The sequence below is a fragment of the Podospora anserina genome, chromosome 1 (genome assembly GCF_000226545.1).
Source record: "Podospora anserina S mat+ genomic DNA chromosome 1, supercontig 1".
NCBI classification, from domain to species: Eukaryota; Fungi; Ascomycota; class Sordariomycetes; order Sordariales; family Podosporaceae; genus Podospora; species Podospora anserina.
This window is the reverse complement of record NW_001914859.1, coordinates 829,892-847,199: the sequence shown is the minus strand read 5'-3', so window position 1 is coordinate 847,199 and position 17,308 is coordinate 829,892. Positions and strand designations below refer to the sequence as shown.

Sequence of the window (17,308 nt, the reverse complement as noted above, 5' to 3'; positions counted from 1 at the left end):
GCCCACAGGATGGAAGGGACGGGGCAAGAGCAACCCTTGGATGCTTCTTCAAATACCTATCTATTATTCAGAGTCTAGAGTAAGCCTATTGTTTGCGAGAGATGTCAAGCTATCACCATGCCACTTTCTCTACCTTGTGGCCCGTGCCAAGCTGCCAGTGGGCCGGAAGGGTCAAAATTTTAGCGTATGGCAAGTGCGGCAGGGCCCTTCCAAACACATGAACCGATTTGTTTACGTTCGGCCTCTTTCTGTTCCCCTCCTCCACCAGCGAAGTCGCACGCGTCAACACCGACACTCAACGCGCAAAACGACAGCTGTTTTTTCACCCGAGCTAGCAGACGCTCCCCCTTACTTCTTCCGGTCGCATTACCAACTTTGAATTCTAGAGGACCACTTTGCCTAGCCCATCTCCAGTTGTCGGCCTCCTCGATTTGGCCCGATATTACCCCACGTACCCAAAGTGCAGGGCTAGACACGACTATCGCGCGACCTTGATACTTTTTCAACCCAACATCACTGCGCCCTTTTTCCTCAGGACGCCCTTTCGATTCTCGAATATCTTCTCGCGACATATATTTGATTTTTAAACTTCCCGGCTATCCCGACATCAACCTTCAAAATGGCGACACTAGATGAGATGGGCATTGACACCTCCCGTCGCAACCCAAGCCCACGCCCGCTGTCAGACAGCGAGCGGGCACGTCTGGAGGAGTTTATTGAGGCGATCCACTACTCTACACGGTAAGTAGCGCCGCTGGATGTCAACCGCGCCATATTGTCGGTTCGATCAAGCCTAACATCTGCTAGCTACAATGACAACGAATACGAATACCGCCACGTGCAGCTTCCCAAGGCTATGCTCAAGGCCATTCCCAAAGACTATCATGACCAGTCCAAGGGCACTCTGAAGCTCCTGTGGGAGGAAGAATGGCGGGCGATGGGTATCACACAGAGTCTTGGGTGGGAGCACTACGAAGTACACGAGCCAGAGCCTCATATTCTCCTCTTCAAGTGAGCACTCCTGCAACCATGAGTCTCATGCCAAGGACTACAGGCTAACATTTGGTTCCAGGCGCCCACTGAACTACCAACCTCCGCAGTGAGGAGCTACGAGGTCACAAAGTAATAGTAGGGGACAGCTGTACGATTAGCGCTCGGGGCCAGGCCCACAACCAGACACCGATCATCACCTTATTAACTGGAGAGGCAAATGCTGCCCGCTGATGTGAGGGCAGCAAGGCTTCTGGCTATCATGTCTCGGGACACGTACCTGGGCGTTGACAGTCGACTTTCGATCTTGAGGCGCCACATCTGCGAAGAATTTACGAACATTGATAGGCTCTGGAATATGGAGGAGATGAGCGCATGGGTTGAGCCGCGATACAGGAGCAAGATTTTGGACGGCCATTGGAGGGCCGAGGCAGAAGTGGCTGGTGGACATTGGCCAGGGGGCGACGAAATAATGAAAACCGGGACAAAGCTGTCCGGACATGCAGATGATGGATTGTTGGTTATGTAGCGATGAATTAAGAAGAATAATCAAACTTTCAGGCCCGTATGGGAAGTTTCATCGAGACAGGCGTCATGAGTTATATACACCCTTGATTAGATGCCCCCCCAGTTGGTGATTGATCGCGGGGTTGAGGCGATCTATCAAAGTACGGTTACATCCCGTTCCAATGCGCCACGCTGGCAGTTTTGGGAACTGAATAAGGAAAAGGCAGGACAATGAACACTCTTGCATATCGCGTACGAGCAAGCGCCGGGCCACAGTCCGTACTCAGAAGGATGCACTGATACGCTGCCAGTGCTCTCCTCAGATCCGGGAACCAAAGAAGGCAACAAGTGTCAGCCGGTTTTCGTGATTTGCAAGCAATCCGATCGTTCGTCGGCAGATCGACATCTGCTGATTTTCATTCTGGCCACATTTCCTCTCGCAACCCCCCCCCCCCCCCCAGCCACTACGGGCAAATTCCTGTTGGCCATATCTTCTAAAAGAACAACATATTATCCCACTGACCACCTGGTCTTTACCACTTTCTGCATTTACTTCGTAGCTGCTGCCACAGGATCACATCATTCCTGTCCACTTCTTCTGCGCATCCCTTCTGTAATCTTTCCAGAAAACGCCAAGCGCACCGTCGATCGCCCTTCCCGCTCGGCCACAACGGCCTCCCGATAAGACCTCTTATCGCCAATTGCCATCTCGGGACGCTGACGTCGGACCACATATCATATAAAACGTCCACGTTTCAGGCCCGGGTCTCTGGACAGCATACCAGACCACCAAGACAAAGACCGTTCGGTTACACCCACATAGAAATTACGGATCACGAATATTCTCATTCGATAGCAGCAACATCCAGCCGACCATTCTGCCCAGACCGTCCCATTTGTTTCGAGGCCTTCCACAGGTTCCCCCCTCCTCCTTCACCATGAAGACGGCCGCCCGTCTCTTTTATCTTTCAGTCTTTGCGCTCTGGAGCCCAGAAGTGCAATGCCAAAACTCACAACCTTCGGCATCACCACCAGCGCCACCTCAAGATGCTTGCGCGGTACGCTTTTCTTATCAGCCCTTGCCCCTTTCTTTTCTGCCGTGCAGATGCATTAGCCCCACCATCTAGATCCAGTTGCGCTACTGCCGCTGTTGCAACGGCGGCTGATCTTCATGTATATCATTCTAACGGTTCCCTCTGGCAGATATCGCCAAAAGCTATCGTGAGCGACGCCTGTGCCTCGTACTCGACGCTCGAGCGGCTCAATCGCAATGTCAAGCCGGCCCTTGACGAGCTCACCCAGACGACGGACTTCTTCAGTCACTACCGGGTGAATTTATTTCACAAGAAGTGCCCGTTTTGGAATGACGAGAATGGCATGTGCGGGAACATTGCCTGCGCGGTAGAGACGCTGGATAACGAGGAGGATATCCCGCCAGTGTGGAGGGCTAAAGAGCTCGGAAAGCTCGAGGGCCCGAGGGCGCAACATCCTGGCAAGGCGGTTCAAAAACAAGAGCCAGTACGACCGCTGAAGGGGAAGTTGGGTGAGGGGGTTGGGGAGAGTTGTGTGGTTGAATACGACGACGAGTGTGACGACAGAGATTACTGCGTTCCCGAAGACGAGAGCGCTACGTCCAAGGGGGATTATGTGAGCTTGCTGCGGAATCCCGAGAGGTTTACTGGGTATGCTGGCGATGGCGCCAAGCAGGTGTGGGATGCGGTATACCGAGAGAACTGCTTCCAGAGAAGCTCTTTTCCCCATTATGCGGCGCTTGGAAAGGATACCTCGGCTCGTGGACCAGCGGCGATGGATTTCAAGGCTGTTCTTGACGCTGCTGGGCGCCAGCATGTTCTTGAGCAAACCAGGGAGCACAACCCCCTCACCCCGTTCGTTGCCAACACCGGTCTCGAAGCCGAGGACGAATGTCTCGAGAAGCGTGTCTTTTACAGAGTCATGTCTGGCATGCACGCGAGTATCTCGACCCATCTCTGCTGGGACTTTCTCAACCAAACCACCGGTCAATGGCAACCCAATCTCGCCTGCTACAAGGCTCGTTTACACCAGTTCCCGGACCGCATCAGCAATCTCTATTTTAACTACGCCCTCCTTTCCCGCGCCATCGCCAAACTCGGCCCCTATCTCACCGCCGAGCAGGGCTACACCTTTTGCACGGGCGAACCGGCTCAGGACGCCGAGACGCGTGAGAAGGTCTTGGCTGTCACCACCAAGGCCGCGAGCGTGCCTCAAATCTTTGACGAGAGCCTCATGTTCAAGAATGGAGAAGGCCCTTCGCTCAAAGAGGACTTCCGCAACCGCTTCAGGAATGTCAGCCGCCTGATGGACTGTGTCGGGTGCGACAAGTGCCGACTGTGGGGCAAGCTGCAGACGGCTGGGTACGGAACTGCGCTGAAGGTGTTGTTCGAGTTTGACAATAACGACCACCCGCAGGTTCCGGTGTTGAAGCGGACGGAATTGGTGGCGCTTTTCAACACGTATGCCAGGTTGAGCAGCTCGATGAGCGCTATTCAAAAGTTTAGAGGGATGGTTGAGGCAGAGGATAACAAGGGGGCTAAGAAGGTGGTTGTGAACAAGATTCTGAGTGTGGGCCCTATCAAGAAGGCGCTGGATGAGCAGGATGTGGATGAGGTGGAGACCAAGAGAGAGGAGAGGATCCGCCGGGAGCCAAAGTCGAGTTCGGAGGCCATGGCGGAGGAGTGGGAGAATATCAAGAAGGTGACGATGTTTGTGTTAAAGGGGTGGATCAGTTTCCCTGCCAAGGCGTAAGTTTTTTTTGTTTTCTTTTTTTTTCTGTTTGAAAACCAATGCTAACGGTTCTCTAGTTGGGTTGTCCTTTCTCAAGAGGCTGCGCGCTTTTTGCAGTTTTTCCTGGGCTTGCCGGTGACTCCAAGGACGTGGACGTTGGAATTCCCTAGAGTGGACGAGCTCTAGAATGGCTGTGATAGCGGTGGTCTAGTGAGTCATTTTTATCATGCGTTGGGGTATGGTATGGCTGTAGCTATATACAAGTGGCATGCCTCACTCTGGCGTAAGATGCTGGAGATGGGCCCGGACTATTTCTTGGTTGGCTGCGGGATAGCTGGCTGCCTGTGTTATTGGGTTGTGACGTCTTGAATGGAGCCTGGGAGTTGATGAATCGTTATTGGCATGGCAGCAATTGGGTGGGCGTTTGTTAGTATATATTTTTGGGCAGCGTTTGTAACTAGCAGGTGAAAATTCAGTTTGTACCGAAGATGTGATGATTATATTTGACTTGTGGTGCAACCAAGCAGGAACTGAAGAGAGCGCAAGTCTTCCATCCCTTCCCTTCAACATGAGTATGTCCTAACAAATACAGGCCAGCTCCAACCATGCCTTCAATATGAAGATGCTCCCAAGAACAAACTACCAATCCCACTGCCCGCCCCAAAGCAAGCCCTCCATCCCGGCAGACACAAGCTGCTCGTCCAACTCCCCTAGGTTATTATCACCCCTTTTTCCGGCTCACCCTTCATGACCTCTTGCAAAAACTCCCAAGCCTATTTCTGCTCGGTTGTTTTCTCGTCTAGATCATTTACTTAGTCCTACATCCCCCAAACAACCTGAAATCACTTCTCACCTTCTCACCTTCAAGAGGTCATTTCTAGGAAACTTGTGATGTGATGGCAATCAAGAAGAACGTCAGTATAATGTGGTTTATGAATTGATCGCTTATTAATCTTCTACTAGCTATCCCGGCGTCTAGCATTTGTGATCCAACCTGCTCCCTGACACTTCCCATCACCGCCTCGATACATCTGCCGAGCGAAATCATACCCCGTATCATCATAACCCAAGCAAAGCACTGTGCTTCCTCTCCCTCCTCTCCTCATCCTCCTTCCTCAGCGGAATATTCGTCACCACATTCCCAATCTTGACCTTGATGCTGTGGATGGTCAATTTACCCATTCCGATGACAGTCCGGATCTCGGGTTTTGCAAAAACCTCTTTTGTGATACGCTCGAGATGATCCGACGGCTTACCCAGACACCAAGCAATCGAAAAGTGAAAGGCGTCCGCAACATCCTTCCCCTCTGCAGCCGAGGCCCACGAATAGAGCTGGGGCTGGCCGTATATATTAGCAAGCTCGTTAATCTTGGACAAAAGGTACACGAGCTCATTATTTCGAGACGGGCAGACCACTCTCAGCACCAGAAACGCCCGTCCGCTCTCCGAGGTAAAATGCCATTCCACCCTCCCGAGCCGTATCTCGAACGGCTGGTCTCCAGCGAGTATCTTTTGAAGATCGGACAGAAACTGGTCTTTCTGGAACGTGCTGAGATTAAGAGGACGGGAGAGGCTGATGTGCAACGGTAACGGCACGCCTAGGTCACTCTCCAGAAAGCTGGTTATTTCTACTTCGGGGTCTATCTTGCGAATCTGTGATCGGACTGAGTATATTAGGCCTGATAGCATGCGCTTGAACTCTGGCGGTGGATGCCATTCAATGTAAACATGGCTGGGCCAGTTCCCAGGGATGTGTGGTGTTTGTCTGGTTCGACCTTGGTGGAGGGAAGGGTCATCAAAGGTGCGGGCTGTGGAGGCGTAGAGGTCGTGGAATGATGCCGGGAGAGGAGGCAGATCCGGAGACGGGCCGCTAGATAGGGCCGTAGCCGTTCCGGTGCCAGATGCACCTAGTCTTGGCTTTTTGGCTGGCGGAGGAGCTGGGTTGGCCGTGTCGGCGTCCGAGTCCGAATCGGATCCGTAATCCACCAGCGGCGGCATGGCAGGTGACGCGGCTAGCTAGGCACCGGCGGTGGCTGGGGTCTTCAAATGGGCAAGAATGCAGCATATGGAGATGAGGCCGGTGTGAGAGGTTGGTCAGACTCTGACAGACCCAAGGCCGTGTTTCGATATCGATGCTGCAAAGGCCCAGGCTGTGTGAGACCTATACGGACTGGAAGGTAGCGGACGGCAGCCAATAACGGCCCGGTGTTTGGACTTATTCCTGCAGGGACCTGGGACCTGACTGTTTGAACTCTATGGAACACTTGTCGGGGAACCGGCGGAGGCAGCGACCATCTGGCGGATTTTGTCTCCGGATTCCATTGGCCAGTGCGTCTACAGTTTGACTCCCCCAACCAATCACAGTCTCAAACCAACTGCCTTTGGCATATTCAAGGGCGTCACCACTCGTCGACGGGTAGTATGAAAGACCTATGTATAGGTGGGCTGACCGGCATGAAGAGTTTGATAACGGGCCATATCACGCATAATATGGGAGATGGTGCAGAAGTCTGGGTAAGGTTGAAGAATAGCTCGTTGCCTATCCCGGGCATCACGCTGACGATCCCTTGGCTTGGACCAGTCTGGAGCTCAGGTCTGGACCACCTGTTCGTTGCATCCCCTGGCTAATTAAGTCTGGTGACGTCTACTACCAAAGGCGAGGTCCTTCTTCTGCAGCAGAATCCAGAGGTTACACATAACTGTTTTGAGTCTGGAACTACTGCAGGAGGGAGAGGCCCCGCGCGCCGTTTCTCCTGCCGAAGAAGGCCGCTTTGGAAAAATGATCATAAGGACACCTGGTCGCACAGCGTCGTCTGCAATTTTCCTCTTGTTCTTTGTGTGTATCTAGGAATCTGGTCGATATAAGACTCTCATTGTGTGTTTTACATCATTCCACTGTTCTTCTTTGTTCTTTGGTTCACATCTCGACCCAATCTGGAAATATATTCACCTCCCACTTACACGGACCCAAGACCCCACTGAAACAGCTCCCAAGACCCGCCTACCAGCTTTGCGCCCTTGCCGCTAAAATGCCAGCTGGGAAGACGCTGGACGAATTTGGCAGGGATGAATATGGCCTGCCAGGAGACAAGCAATGGGTAAGCTTGTTTTTAGATGTTCAGTTCGTTTCCGTCTGCGAGATGAGTGGGTAAACCCTCCGGAAGCTCGGGGGTTTTGGTCTTATACGTGAGGTCTTTTCATAGGATGGCGTCAGCGGCAGCTGCTGTGCTGGCGGCTTGGTTTTCGTGGACGGTGACGATCCTGACCTACACTTGCGTCACTCCCGGGATTCCTTGGCATCACTTCCAAGTTCCTTGATACCAACTCCGGGCCCTAATAAATAGCTTCAACACGAGATTTCGACCTTTGAACAAAATCTTGAACAGAATACTGAATAGAAGAGTTACATAGGCTTCAAAATATCTCTTAGAGCCACTATATGAGCCTGAACCAAGCCAGGTTTGCGCAACAAGATTTACACCCCTGCCACCATCGCCACCAGCTTCAACAAAGTCGCCAACAACACCAACCCGCTCGGCAGTTGGCAGCATCCGACGAAAGTTTCAGCACACCAGGAACGTATCTTATACCGAAGGTGACGAAGAAGAACAGCCTTTTCTCCGTCGTCTCCTGAGCAGAACAAGCAGCATCCGAAGCACCCGCAGCAGTCTCAGTCTGAACAGGCAACTCCCGCCCTCACCACCAGGAGTAGACCGCACCCTATCCACCCGCTCAGCCATTCCACTCAGACCAAGCCACAACCGCAACTGGTCCCAAGGCACAATCCTCTCCCGCGCCAACAGCGTAGCAACTTCTACACCAACATCCCCCAGACCCCCCAGCAAAATGTCCAACCAGTTCTTCCCCTCCACCACCACCACCACCACCCGCAACCGCTCCTCCTCCCTCAACCACCCCCCACCACCCCCATCAGACGAATCCTTCCCCATCCGCCGCGGCAACTCCCTCCGCCTCAAAGACCGCTACCCAGGAGACCAATCCCACCGTCCCCTAGCTATGCTCTCCTCCTCCCACCGCGCCGCCAACCGCCACGTCCGCCCCACCTCTTCCCACGCCCGTCCCTTTGCCGACCCAATAGACCAGCTGGACCAGTCCTCCCCCTTTTCCCCCTACCACCACCCTGGCCCGTATGACCCCACGCTGATCCCGTACAACACCAACAAGAAGTACTCTCCCCTGGAGGCGGTCAAATCCTCCAACGAGGAGGCGATCAAGGCTACGCCGGTGGAGTATGTAAAGGACAGCTTGACGAAGCATGTGCCGCTGCAGGGGACGGCGGTCGTGCCGCCTGGGGAGAGGGATGTTATGACGGGGAGGAGGATGGGGGAGTATCAAGAGGGGGCTGATTTGATGAGGGAACAAAGTGCGGGCGGGGGCGCGTATAAGAGGTGGCCTGGGGTGGAGTACAGGGAGGGGGATTTGAAGGGGAAGGGGGAGGGTTGGTATTCTGGGGTTGGGGCTGCTGAGGAGGATGAAAGGAGGCGGGTGGCTAAAAAGAGGGGGGGGTATTTGGCTAGGAGTATTAGTGGGGATGGGAAGGGGGGTGCTTATGAGATGCAGCAGCCTTCTCAGAGGGGTTTGATGGCTAGTGGGAGTGAGGAGAAGGATGGGGGGGTGAGGCGGAGGCAGAGGGTGGTTGATAATGAGGAGGGGACGGCCATGTTGCCGGAGCAGGTTGTTGGGGAGGGGTCGTATCGGGGGGGGTTGGAGAGGAGTAAAAGTGGGAGGGCGAGCGGGGGGTTGGGGGAGAAGTTGAAGAGGAAGATTGGGAGTTTGAGGGGAAGGAAGGAGAGGAGGGTTGGTGATGGGGATTATTACTGATGGTTTTGATCTGGTGAGGATTTCCTTTGCTATGGTGTCTCGGGTATGGGTTTTAATATTTGGATTCTTTTTGGGTAAAGAGAACTGGGAATACACAGGGATATATGGAGAGAGATTTCTTTTACGCGTCAACTTATTGAGGAGTTACGAAGGCGATGTATTTATGTAGAATATTTTACATATCATTGTTCCTTTCATCACCCTTTGTTCGTCGTGATTCAACCTGTAACCAACATTCAAGATGCACTGTGGAATCACCGTTGGATGATATGATCTGACACCTAGAAGTTCATTTAAGAATCGTTGACTTGCTTCTTACAATAGCATTTCGGTGGGAACGGAAGAAAAGTTTGAAAGAGTGAGCAAACCTAGGTGGGTACCTCATCCAGATATGTACCACAGCATGATCAAGCAAAGGGGACTGCTCAAAACGTACTTTACTCGCTCCCTTTATCCTCAAGACACAGCATGCAGAATTGAACCGAAGCTTCTTGCTAATATCAGCTATCTGTTCACTGTCCGTGTGGGCATTTTTAAGCCAGTCAGTGGTCCGGTCCCTCTGTCCGTCTCCGCTTGCCGGTGTCTCGAGAAGAGTCCAGGGTCTTGCCAAAGTCTTCGTATATGGATAGCAGTGCGGACTTCTCCTCCTCCAAAAGCCTTGATTGTATCCAACAGCTGGGTTTCCTTCTCCTTGTGACACTTCAATTCCTCCTTCACCTTTCTCAACATCCTCATTGGCCACCCTAACCTTTTCCCTAGCCTCCTTCTCAGCACGCTTCAGCTCCATAACTTTCTCCTCGCCGACTCTAATCTCCTTCTTCAAGGAACAAAAGTCGGTCTGGTTTTCTAACAGTTTCCGTACCAAGACTTCCAACTCATCTATTATTTTAATTTTTGTCTCGAGCTGATGCTTCCTCCAAGACATCTCACAAGATATCTCATGACTCATGGCGTCAATCCTTGCCTGGAGCTCTCTTTCACGCTGTTTTGCAAACTCCAGTTCTTGGAACACCTTCAGCCGGTCCGATGGGCCAGGCGGGCTGTTAGTTAACCCCATCGGCATGCTGCGCCGTTTTACTTACTTCCTCAGGGGGTCGGGCAACCCAGTGTAAATACTCATTAAATGGCAGGTCTTTCTTCTTGCAGCGCTCTCTTTCGAGGAGTTTTCTGAGGTCATTGTTTGGAAGGTCTGCTTCCCGTTCTCGTGACTCGTCCCCCGTCTGCGCAAAAAGCATAGTCTGTTTTTCCATTCAGGAGCAGGTATCGGAATGGGACACTCGTACCACCAGTCATTGCCACACTGTGCGAAAAGGCACTTCCTAGCATGGTTTCTGCCTGTCATAATCGTCATCTATCAACAGCTTGTCTCAAATTCATTGACGGCATATCCTTTCCAAGAACCTTTCAAGGTGCCCAGCTACGCGACATCAAGACCAACAGGCCGGCTTGTGTGCTGGCGATGAGTGTGTACAAACAAAGAAATATGAAAGATGAGAACAACCTACATGCCCAGTAGACTTCGAGTGCATCATTATCATCAGGGTAGCGGTTCACGACTAATAGCCATTTTCCGTAACTCTCTCCAGGTGAATGTTTATGATTTTTGGTTTGTCGGGTATCCGGTTGCGAAGGCGGCGCACTGACGACGTTTGCGTCGGCTTCGGCTGAATTCTGCTGAATAGAAGATTAGCTGAGTCCAGTTATTCACATTCCCTTCGAAGAATAGGCTTTGGTTTTGTAAATTAGAAAGTAACACGAGTCGGGGGCGAAGTTCTTGTCGTTGTGAATTGGGAAGGCATCACCACAATTGGACGTCTGGCTCTGGATGACGCATGATAACAACACAAGGCCACTGGCCCGTAGGTCAAAATGACGCCATGATCAAAATGTTCGTTTGAAAGGCCGGATGCGTCGAGAGTCAGGAAGACACGTACCTGCTGCTTCATATTGTCTTCAGCAAGAGGGAAAGACGACAGAGAAGGGAGTGCCTCCCCGCCCGGGTGCAAGACGACGGTAAGAATAAGAGAAAAGAAGAGAAAGAGGAAGAAGGAGATTCCTCCATGGCCGGAGATTCGATCCGAATTCACGAGATTCCCGTTTTGCTGTGGTCTGAGCTGATGTCAGGAGGTGTCAAGCCACAGACGTAGTCCTGGGGAAAGAAGCTTGGGACAGGTGGGTTTGGAGCAAGTAACTCTCGAACCTTTCAAACTTTCCAGTGAATAATGAGATTCGGACACACATCTCAATGGCCAGCCAAGCCGCCTGACCCATCACGGCATAGGAGACCCAAGGTTGGTGGTGTAAGCCATCACTAAGGTACCAAGCACAACTCCGAAGTAGACCTGACTCGTGCTAACAAGCCACAAGTCATAAAAGTCACTTGGCAATTGATATCCATCCCTCAGTTCTTAGCTGGTGGAGAATTCTCTGAACAGCAGCAACACTTGCGCGACCCGGTCGTTAAACATTTCCCCCAAACATCATGACCATACATACTCGCTAGCCCTTGAAGGGTTACAAAAAGCTGCTACATGAGCATAGTCTTCTCGAAACATGGCAGCCCAAACAGATTGTCCATCTAACTAAATACCTGTTGTTACATCCTAGAACGGTCTTTTGCTTGGAGCTGTCGATATATCTTCACAGCTCACATAGGTAACGGGTCTAGAAAGACACTTAAAACTTACCTAACCGTCCGGATGACTTTTTGAACCCTTCTTCGTTGGTAGTACTAAACAACCTCCCTCAGCTTCCCTATCTTGCCCACAACTCTTCCACAATTTTCCATTAAGTAGGAGGCAGATAATATCAAAGAAAAAGCCCCAATGGTCCATAAACTCTTACAAAAAACACCTCTCCAGATAAAGCCACTGTCCACATGGAAGCTCAGGTGCCTATACCCACACCCATTGACATCCTGAACCGGAAGAGACCTTCCATAATCATACTCTATCACTTCAACCTCGCTAATCTCCTCAACTCATCCTCACTCACCCACTCTCTCACCACCCACGCGGGCATGCCTCACAAGCGTGGGGGTCACCGGTTCCACAACAGAACCCATCTAAATGATCGTCCTCGCTTCAATCTATCACTTCATTTGCGAGATAGGTAGATAGGTAAGATACCCAGCCTCGAAAGCCATCAGTATCTTGATCCTAGCCGGCAGCAGCCAAGTTGAATTGACACTTGTTCCTCAACGGCCATTGGCAACGGTTGAAAATGCCTGAGCGTTTTGCCCCACCCCCCTTTTCCCCAAAAAGGGGTCAATTCTTGGCTCAGGTTTTTTGTCGAGTCAGCTTCGAAGACATACAAACTCTATAGACAATCGGGCAGATCACTGTAATCCCGCAAAAATGTAGGCAGCAGCATGCAACATCTATTCATTGCTTCTCTTCTCTTCCCCCAAGTATGCACACAATCATCACCACCTCCATCAACCGCTTTTGTTTTGGCCTTCCCAGTAGTGGTAGTTCGTTCTCCTTTGCTCTCCATGTTATTCCCATTTCCATCCCATAAAATTCCCAAGCAGCCCGCCACGACTCCATGTTATATTCCCCTCAACTCAATCATTCAACCTTCATTCATGCAACACATGACATAAGTGTAAAAACAAACAAACAAAAACAAAAAACCAGCTCAAAATTATGTTTCTCTCTGTCCCCTTTAAAACCCCCCCCACCCCCCCCCCCCAAAAAAAAAAAAAAAAAAAAATAGAAAAAAAAAGACGCCGCTACCACACAGTCAAATACCAACACTTTGCTGAGGGTATATATATATAAAGAGGTAGTTGGTTCCCAAATAATTTCCCACACACCTTTCCCTTTCCACCCACCCACGCCTATACTGCCTGAAGCGCCGACACGCCTGCTGTTTGCTACTTGGATTATTCAAACAAGACCGATGGATGACTGATGAATGTGATAAAACAAAAGGAAAATGGTTATGTGTATTGTTGTAAATACTTCGTTGACCGCGGAGGGTCTGTCGTGACGTTATGAAATTAGTTCGCCTTGGTGTGGCGCAATGACGATTCGAACAATTCATTGACGTGCAAGCTCGACAAGATTGCTAGCCCGAGAACGGTGGGTATCATGCTGCAGAAAGCGGCGAAATCCGTCCTCGGTCCGCGCTTCTTGTTTTGCCGAGTAAATGGTTGGTGTGTTTGGAAGAACAAAACCCATGATGGATTAAGGGAACCGTGGTCCTTGGTTATGTGGCGGTTGGAACCGTTGGTTTTGTTGATTTCGTTGCCCGTTTTCTCCGCGAGCAGCCACCCACTCGGCATTTCCACTTTGGCGGACAGGTAAGTCAGCGGAGACAGGCACCTTGGTATCGTCGTTGGTCGGGGTTCCTCGCTGGCTGCTGGTATTGACTTGTCCTGGGACAAGCTCGGTCACCGCCTGTGTGATGGACGCCACCACATAGCTCCGCAATTCGCGGTCCTCCCTCGAGTCCTCCTTTTCCAGCCGGAACCGATCCTCTTTGGGCATGTTGGCCCGCCTCAGGTGCTTGATTTCTTGTAATATATATAGCAAGACCTCTTCTGGGCATCGGCTGCGGTCGTTGTAGCATTCCATCTTTCGCACGTAGCGTCTCGTAACATCGGTGGCACCGTCGATGGAGAAGGCGATGCAGTAGGACATCTTCTTGCCCCAGCCCTCCGTGTAAAGTCGTGGGTTGTCCCAAGACTCCTCGCACGCATCCACATGAACCCACCGCTTCTGATGCTCCGAGTATACCTCGGTCCATACGTGGTCCTCGGCATTCCATACCCAGCGTACTCGCCCACCGACTGCCCGGCAAAGCATGCTGAAGCAGTTAGCCCACTCACCGCAACGTCCGCGTCTTGTCTGCAGCAAGCGCCACACGTCGCTGTACCGGGGAAACCTCTCATATGCTCCACAATGCTGGCTGGCACACTGGTAGAGCTCTACGCGCAAAGCGCCACAAGCTTTCTCCTCCGGCATGGGTGGGGTCATACCCTTGGCAACTGTTGGTGAAAGGCAGATGGGACATGGAGGATTGTTGACCCATGTGAAGAACTGTCTCTTGAACCATCTAGAAGATAGCGTTAGCGATTATTTGGGGCAGGGACCTAGAACATGTCCGAGACGTACCTGAGAAGTGCGCGAATGACGCAATCTTGATAGCCCCATTCTGGTTTCCTCCCATCGCCCATGCTCTCAGCCTGCGCTTGCAATACTTGAGTCTCTTCTTCCGCCTCGCCGTATATTCTATCCAATGGAATGACTTGAAGGGCCTCGTCGAGCAGACCCGGGTTTTCATATTTGGTGGGGGTCGCTGAAAGCGAGATAAGCAAGTTTCTAAACTTAATGGATGCTGCGTCGTTGGGCGCTGGTGCTCGAGGAACCTTGGGAAGGTTTCGGACGGCGGAGTATGATGGTGGAGGTGCTTGTGAGGAGCCCGAGGCATAGGTACCGTCGGGGCCAACGGATGAAGCCCTAGATGAGGATTCGGACCGCGATGATGTTTGAAGTTCGTTCAGGCGCTTCGTCCGCAATAGTTGCTCGAATTGAACTCTGAGGTCGTGAGCCCATTCCTCCCCAAACTGGCCCGAGCCCGGAGGGGCACTTCCCCGGTCGGCAGCCATGATGTAGTCTCGGCGACGGAGGTGTGTCGCAGCCGTTGTGCAAAGATGCGTTTGACAGTGCAATAGCTGTAGTTTGGTTATAAGCAGCGCCCAATGTGCGAATGACGGTTATAACGAGTGCGCAGCAATCAAGGGGGTAGTGTTGACTACTATCCACTTTCAGGCTCCCAGCAACGTCAGCAGCCCGCAATCGTTTGCTGAAGCGTCGTCCAAATATCGCCACGCTTTCGTGGACCAGTCGTACACACGGCACGCGTCTCTGTCTCGTTGCCCGTTCCTCGTCTCGGGCGTACGTCGTAGCAAACGTTGTCGTCGTGAAGAGGTAGAGAATTCGATGATTGCCGGTGGTGTTGGTCTTTCCTTCCCGGCGCCTAATTGCGGATTGCGAATTGTCGCTACGTATTAATGTCGTCCTCCTTTCTTTACCCACTATAGTCGACCTTTAGACCTCGCTGTTTGACAAGCAGGCGACTCCTTGTCGGAACAGGAGCGGATGCGGTGTCGTGGTTTGAGCAGTTCGAGGAACAGGCCTCGCAGGCTCTGGGAGTGACGAGGAGATGTGTAGGGTAGGTACGGATTGGTTTGAAGATGGCGGAGGGCCAGGCAGACAAAAGACAGGGTTGCGGGAGCCAGAGGGTGGCCCGGAGGAGACAAGGGGGGATAAAGCTGAGGTGCAGATGGGGGGTGGGGATGGAGACAGTGTGTGTGTGTGTGGTGTGTGTGTGTGTGGTGTGTGTGTGTGTGTGTGTGTGTGTGTGTGTGTAATGGATGGCTGGCATACGTATGGCCCTCCTAATCGCACACTCCGAGTGTTGCGTGGCAGTACATAAACGATTTTGTTTCCCCTTTCGGGCCGCCTGGTCTGGTTCTGTTCAGATCAGAGGATTGTCTTTTCTACACTACTACGAAGACTGCAGTACGTATGCTCAAGAGTCAAATGTCTTCTGCCGAGGGGGTGTCGATGCATCTGGCATCTGCGCTAGGGAACAAACAGCAAGTGAGGGAGGAGGGGGACGCACGGAGAAGAGGCGTCTTGGGTGCCAGACTGGACTGGACGCGCGTTCTCACCCACGCCCGGGCCAATCAACGGCCGTTGCCAGATCCCTCCGCCCCCAAAGACGTCTTGCACACGCATCGGCCTCCGCCTCAAGCATCACCCAAGAGAACACCAAAACGCTGCCAGATATCAGGGTCCATCCATTCGGAACGGAGTCATTTTTCGTTACGATTTCCCCGTTCCTATATATCTACACTTTCCCTCTCGAAATCCTCCGGAAAACTGAACAACAGATGATCGCCTCGCTTGTCGCTGGGTTGCAGTCAGACACTGAAGATGATCCACAGTCTAGGATGACGAGGCGTGGCTTATTAGCCTCTACCCACTTCCCGATTGTGGCTGGGAGATCTAGCCCAGCCAATCACGGTCCTTCCAACTCTTTCTTCCTTCTCATCATGCAGCTGTAGATTCCAGAATGGTCATCTTCGAATCCGAATGCCATTGTCCATTGTGTGTGCAGGTGTCCAACATTACACAACCGAATCGGTCCCGTGCTATTAATACCGCCAAGCACTCTGTGATATCCTCACTGACCATTTACTGTTGGGCGGTTGAAGCAACAGGCAAAAAGGCGTCAACACTTTTAGCAACCGTTTGGCTTTGCTGCCTCCACTACCTAACAAGAGCCGCTTCCCGGCACACTGTGCCAACCAGGATCATGAGTGTACAATGTGATATCCAACATTTGATCTTTTCCACCTCCTCGACGCTATAGTTCATCTGTTCTCGACTCGCGACTGCTGACACGGCGATTCAACATGAGCTGACGCCTTGTTGCCACTCACCAAAACTTCCTTCCCCAAACGGGATGAAGAAAGCCATCGAATGACCTCCTCGAGGTTACTCAAGCATGGACCAGCACTGACGACTTCCAGTGCCCCCGAACCAGTCCGGTCATCAATCAGTCAGGAGACGGCGAGAAACGAAAGACATTAGCAGCCTGGATCAACCGTTCTTGTGCTCCACAGGTCGCAATGAGGCCTACACGAATACGTTGATCTCCAACATAACTTGGGGCAGCAGAGCATGAGAGGATCATACTGGTCAGCGCTCACTTGGAACCAAGTCGTCAACACAGTGTAAGAAAGAAGGCTCAGCCAGCCGGGAACACTGTGGCTAGAGAGGGGTGTGTCTGCAGTGGCGTTCAGGGCAGCGATTACGCGGCGCCTTGACCCTCTTCATCTGACTTTTGCAGATGGCCGCCACGCCGTTTACTCCCCAGACAGCCAGACAACATGATGAATCAACCATCTCGTCAGCCTTCTGGTCTGCCAGCCTGCCAGCCTTCTACGCCTTCCAGACCACTGCACGTCGCTCATTCGTTGCCGAGGTCGTCTAGGGCCACAACAACCTGTTTGTGTCAGCCATCTCCTGTTATCTTTCTCTTGCTTCGGATGTCTTGATAACCCCCTCTGCTCTCGAAAATCCGGGCAGACGATGGGTAGGTGCTGCAGAATCCAGATTGATTAGTCTCGGTCTTGGCACTTTGTCACTTTATAAGAAGCCGTTCGATGGCCCACGCACCCGGCAGACTC

At 52.1% G+C, this 17,308-nt stretch overlaps 5 protein-coding genes across 5 annotated transcripts; 3 read left to right on the top strand and 2 right to left on the bottom strand.

Annotated features, from left to right (window-relative positions):
• Positions 1-619: 619 nt before the first annotated feature.
• Positions 620-1,103, top strand: PODANS_1_2380 (uncharacterized protein; the record flags this gene model as incomplete). Its single annotated transcript, XM_001912398.1, has 3 exons — positions 620-741; positions 793-1,011; positions 1,073-1,103. The coding sequence occupies 3 exons, from the start codon at positions 620-622 to the stop codon at positions 1,101-1,103; spliced, it is 372 nt and encodes a 123-aa protein (XP_001912433.1).
• Positions 1,104-2,435: 1,332 nt separating this feature from the next.
• PODANS_1_2370 (uncharacterized protein) lies at positions 2,436-4,446 on the top strand (the record flags this gene model as incomplete). Its single annotated transcript, XM_001912397.1, has 3 exons — positions 2,436-2,555; positions 2,701-4,277; positions 4,338-4,446. 3 exons carry the CDS (start codon positions 2,436-2,438, stop codon positions 4,444-4,446), a joined length of 1,806 nt encoding a protein of 601 aa, XP_001912432.1.
• Positions 4,447-5,319: 873 nt separating this feature from the next.
• On the bottom strand, positions 5,320-6,258 carry PODANS_1_2360 (uncharacterized protein; the record flags this gene model as incomplete). Its single annotated transcript, XM_001912396.1, has 1 exon — positions 5,320-6,258. One exon carries the CDS (start codon positions 6,256-6,258, stop codon positions 5,320-5,322), a length of 939 nt encoding a protein of 312 aa, XP_001912431.1.
• Positions 6,259-7,671: 1,413 nt separating this feature from the next.
• PODANS_1_2350 (uncharacterized protein) lies at positions 7,672-9,102 on the top strand (the record flags this gene model as incomplete). Its single annotated transcript, XM_001912395.1, has 1 exon — positions 7,672-9,102. A coding segment is annotated over one exon (1,431 nt), but the record flags the coding sequence as incomplete, so codon positions are not given.
• A 4,190-nt stretch (positions 9,103-13,292) lies between these two features.
• Positions 13,293-14,716, bottom strand: PODANS_1_2340 (uncharacterized protein; the record flags this gene model as incomplete). Its single annotated transcript, XM_001912394.1, has 2 exons — positions 13,293-14,151; positions 14,223-14,716. 2 exons carry the CDS (start codon positions 14,714-14,716, stop codon positions 13,293-13,295), a joined length of 1,353 nt encoding a protein of 450 aa, XP_001912429.1.
• Positions 14,717-17,308: the final 2,592 nt, after the last annotated feature.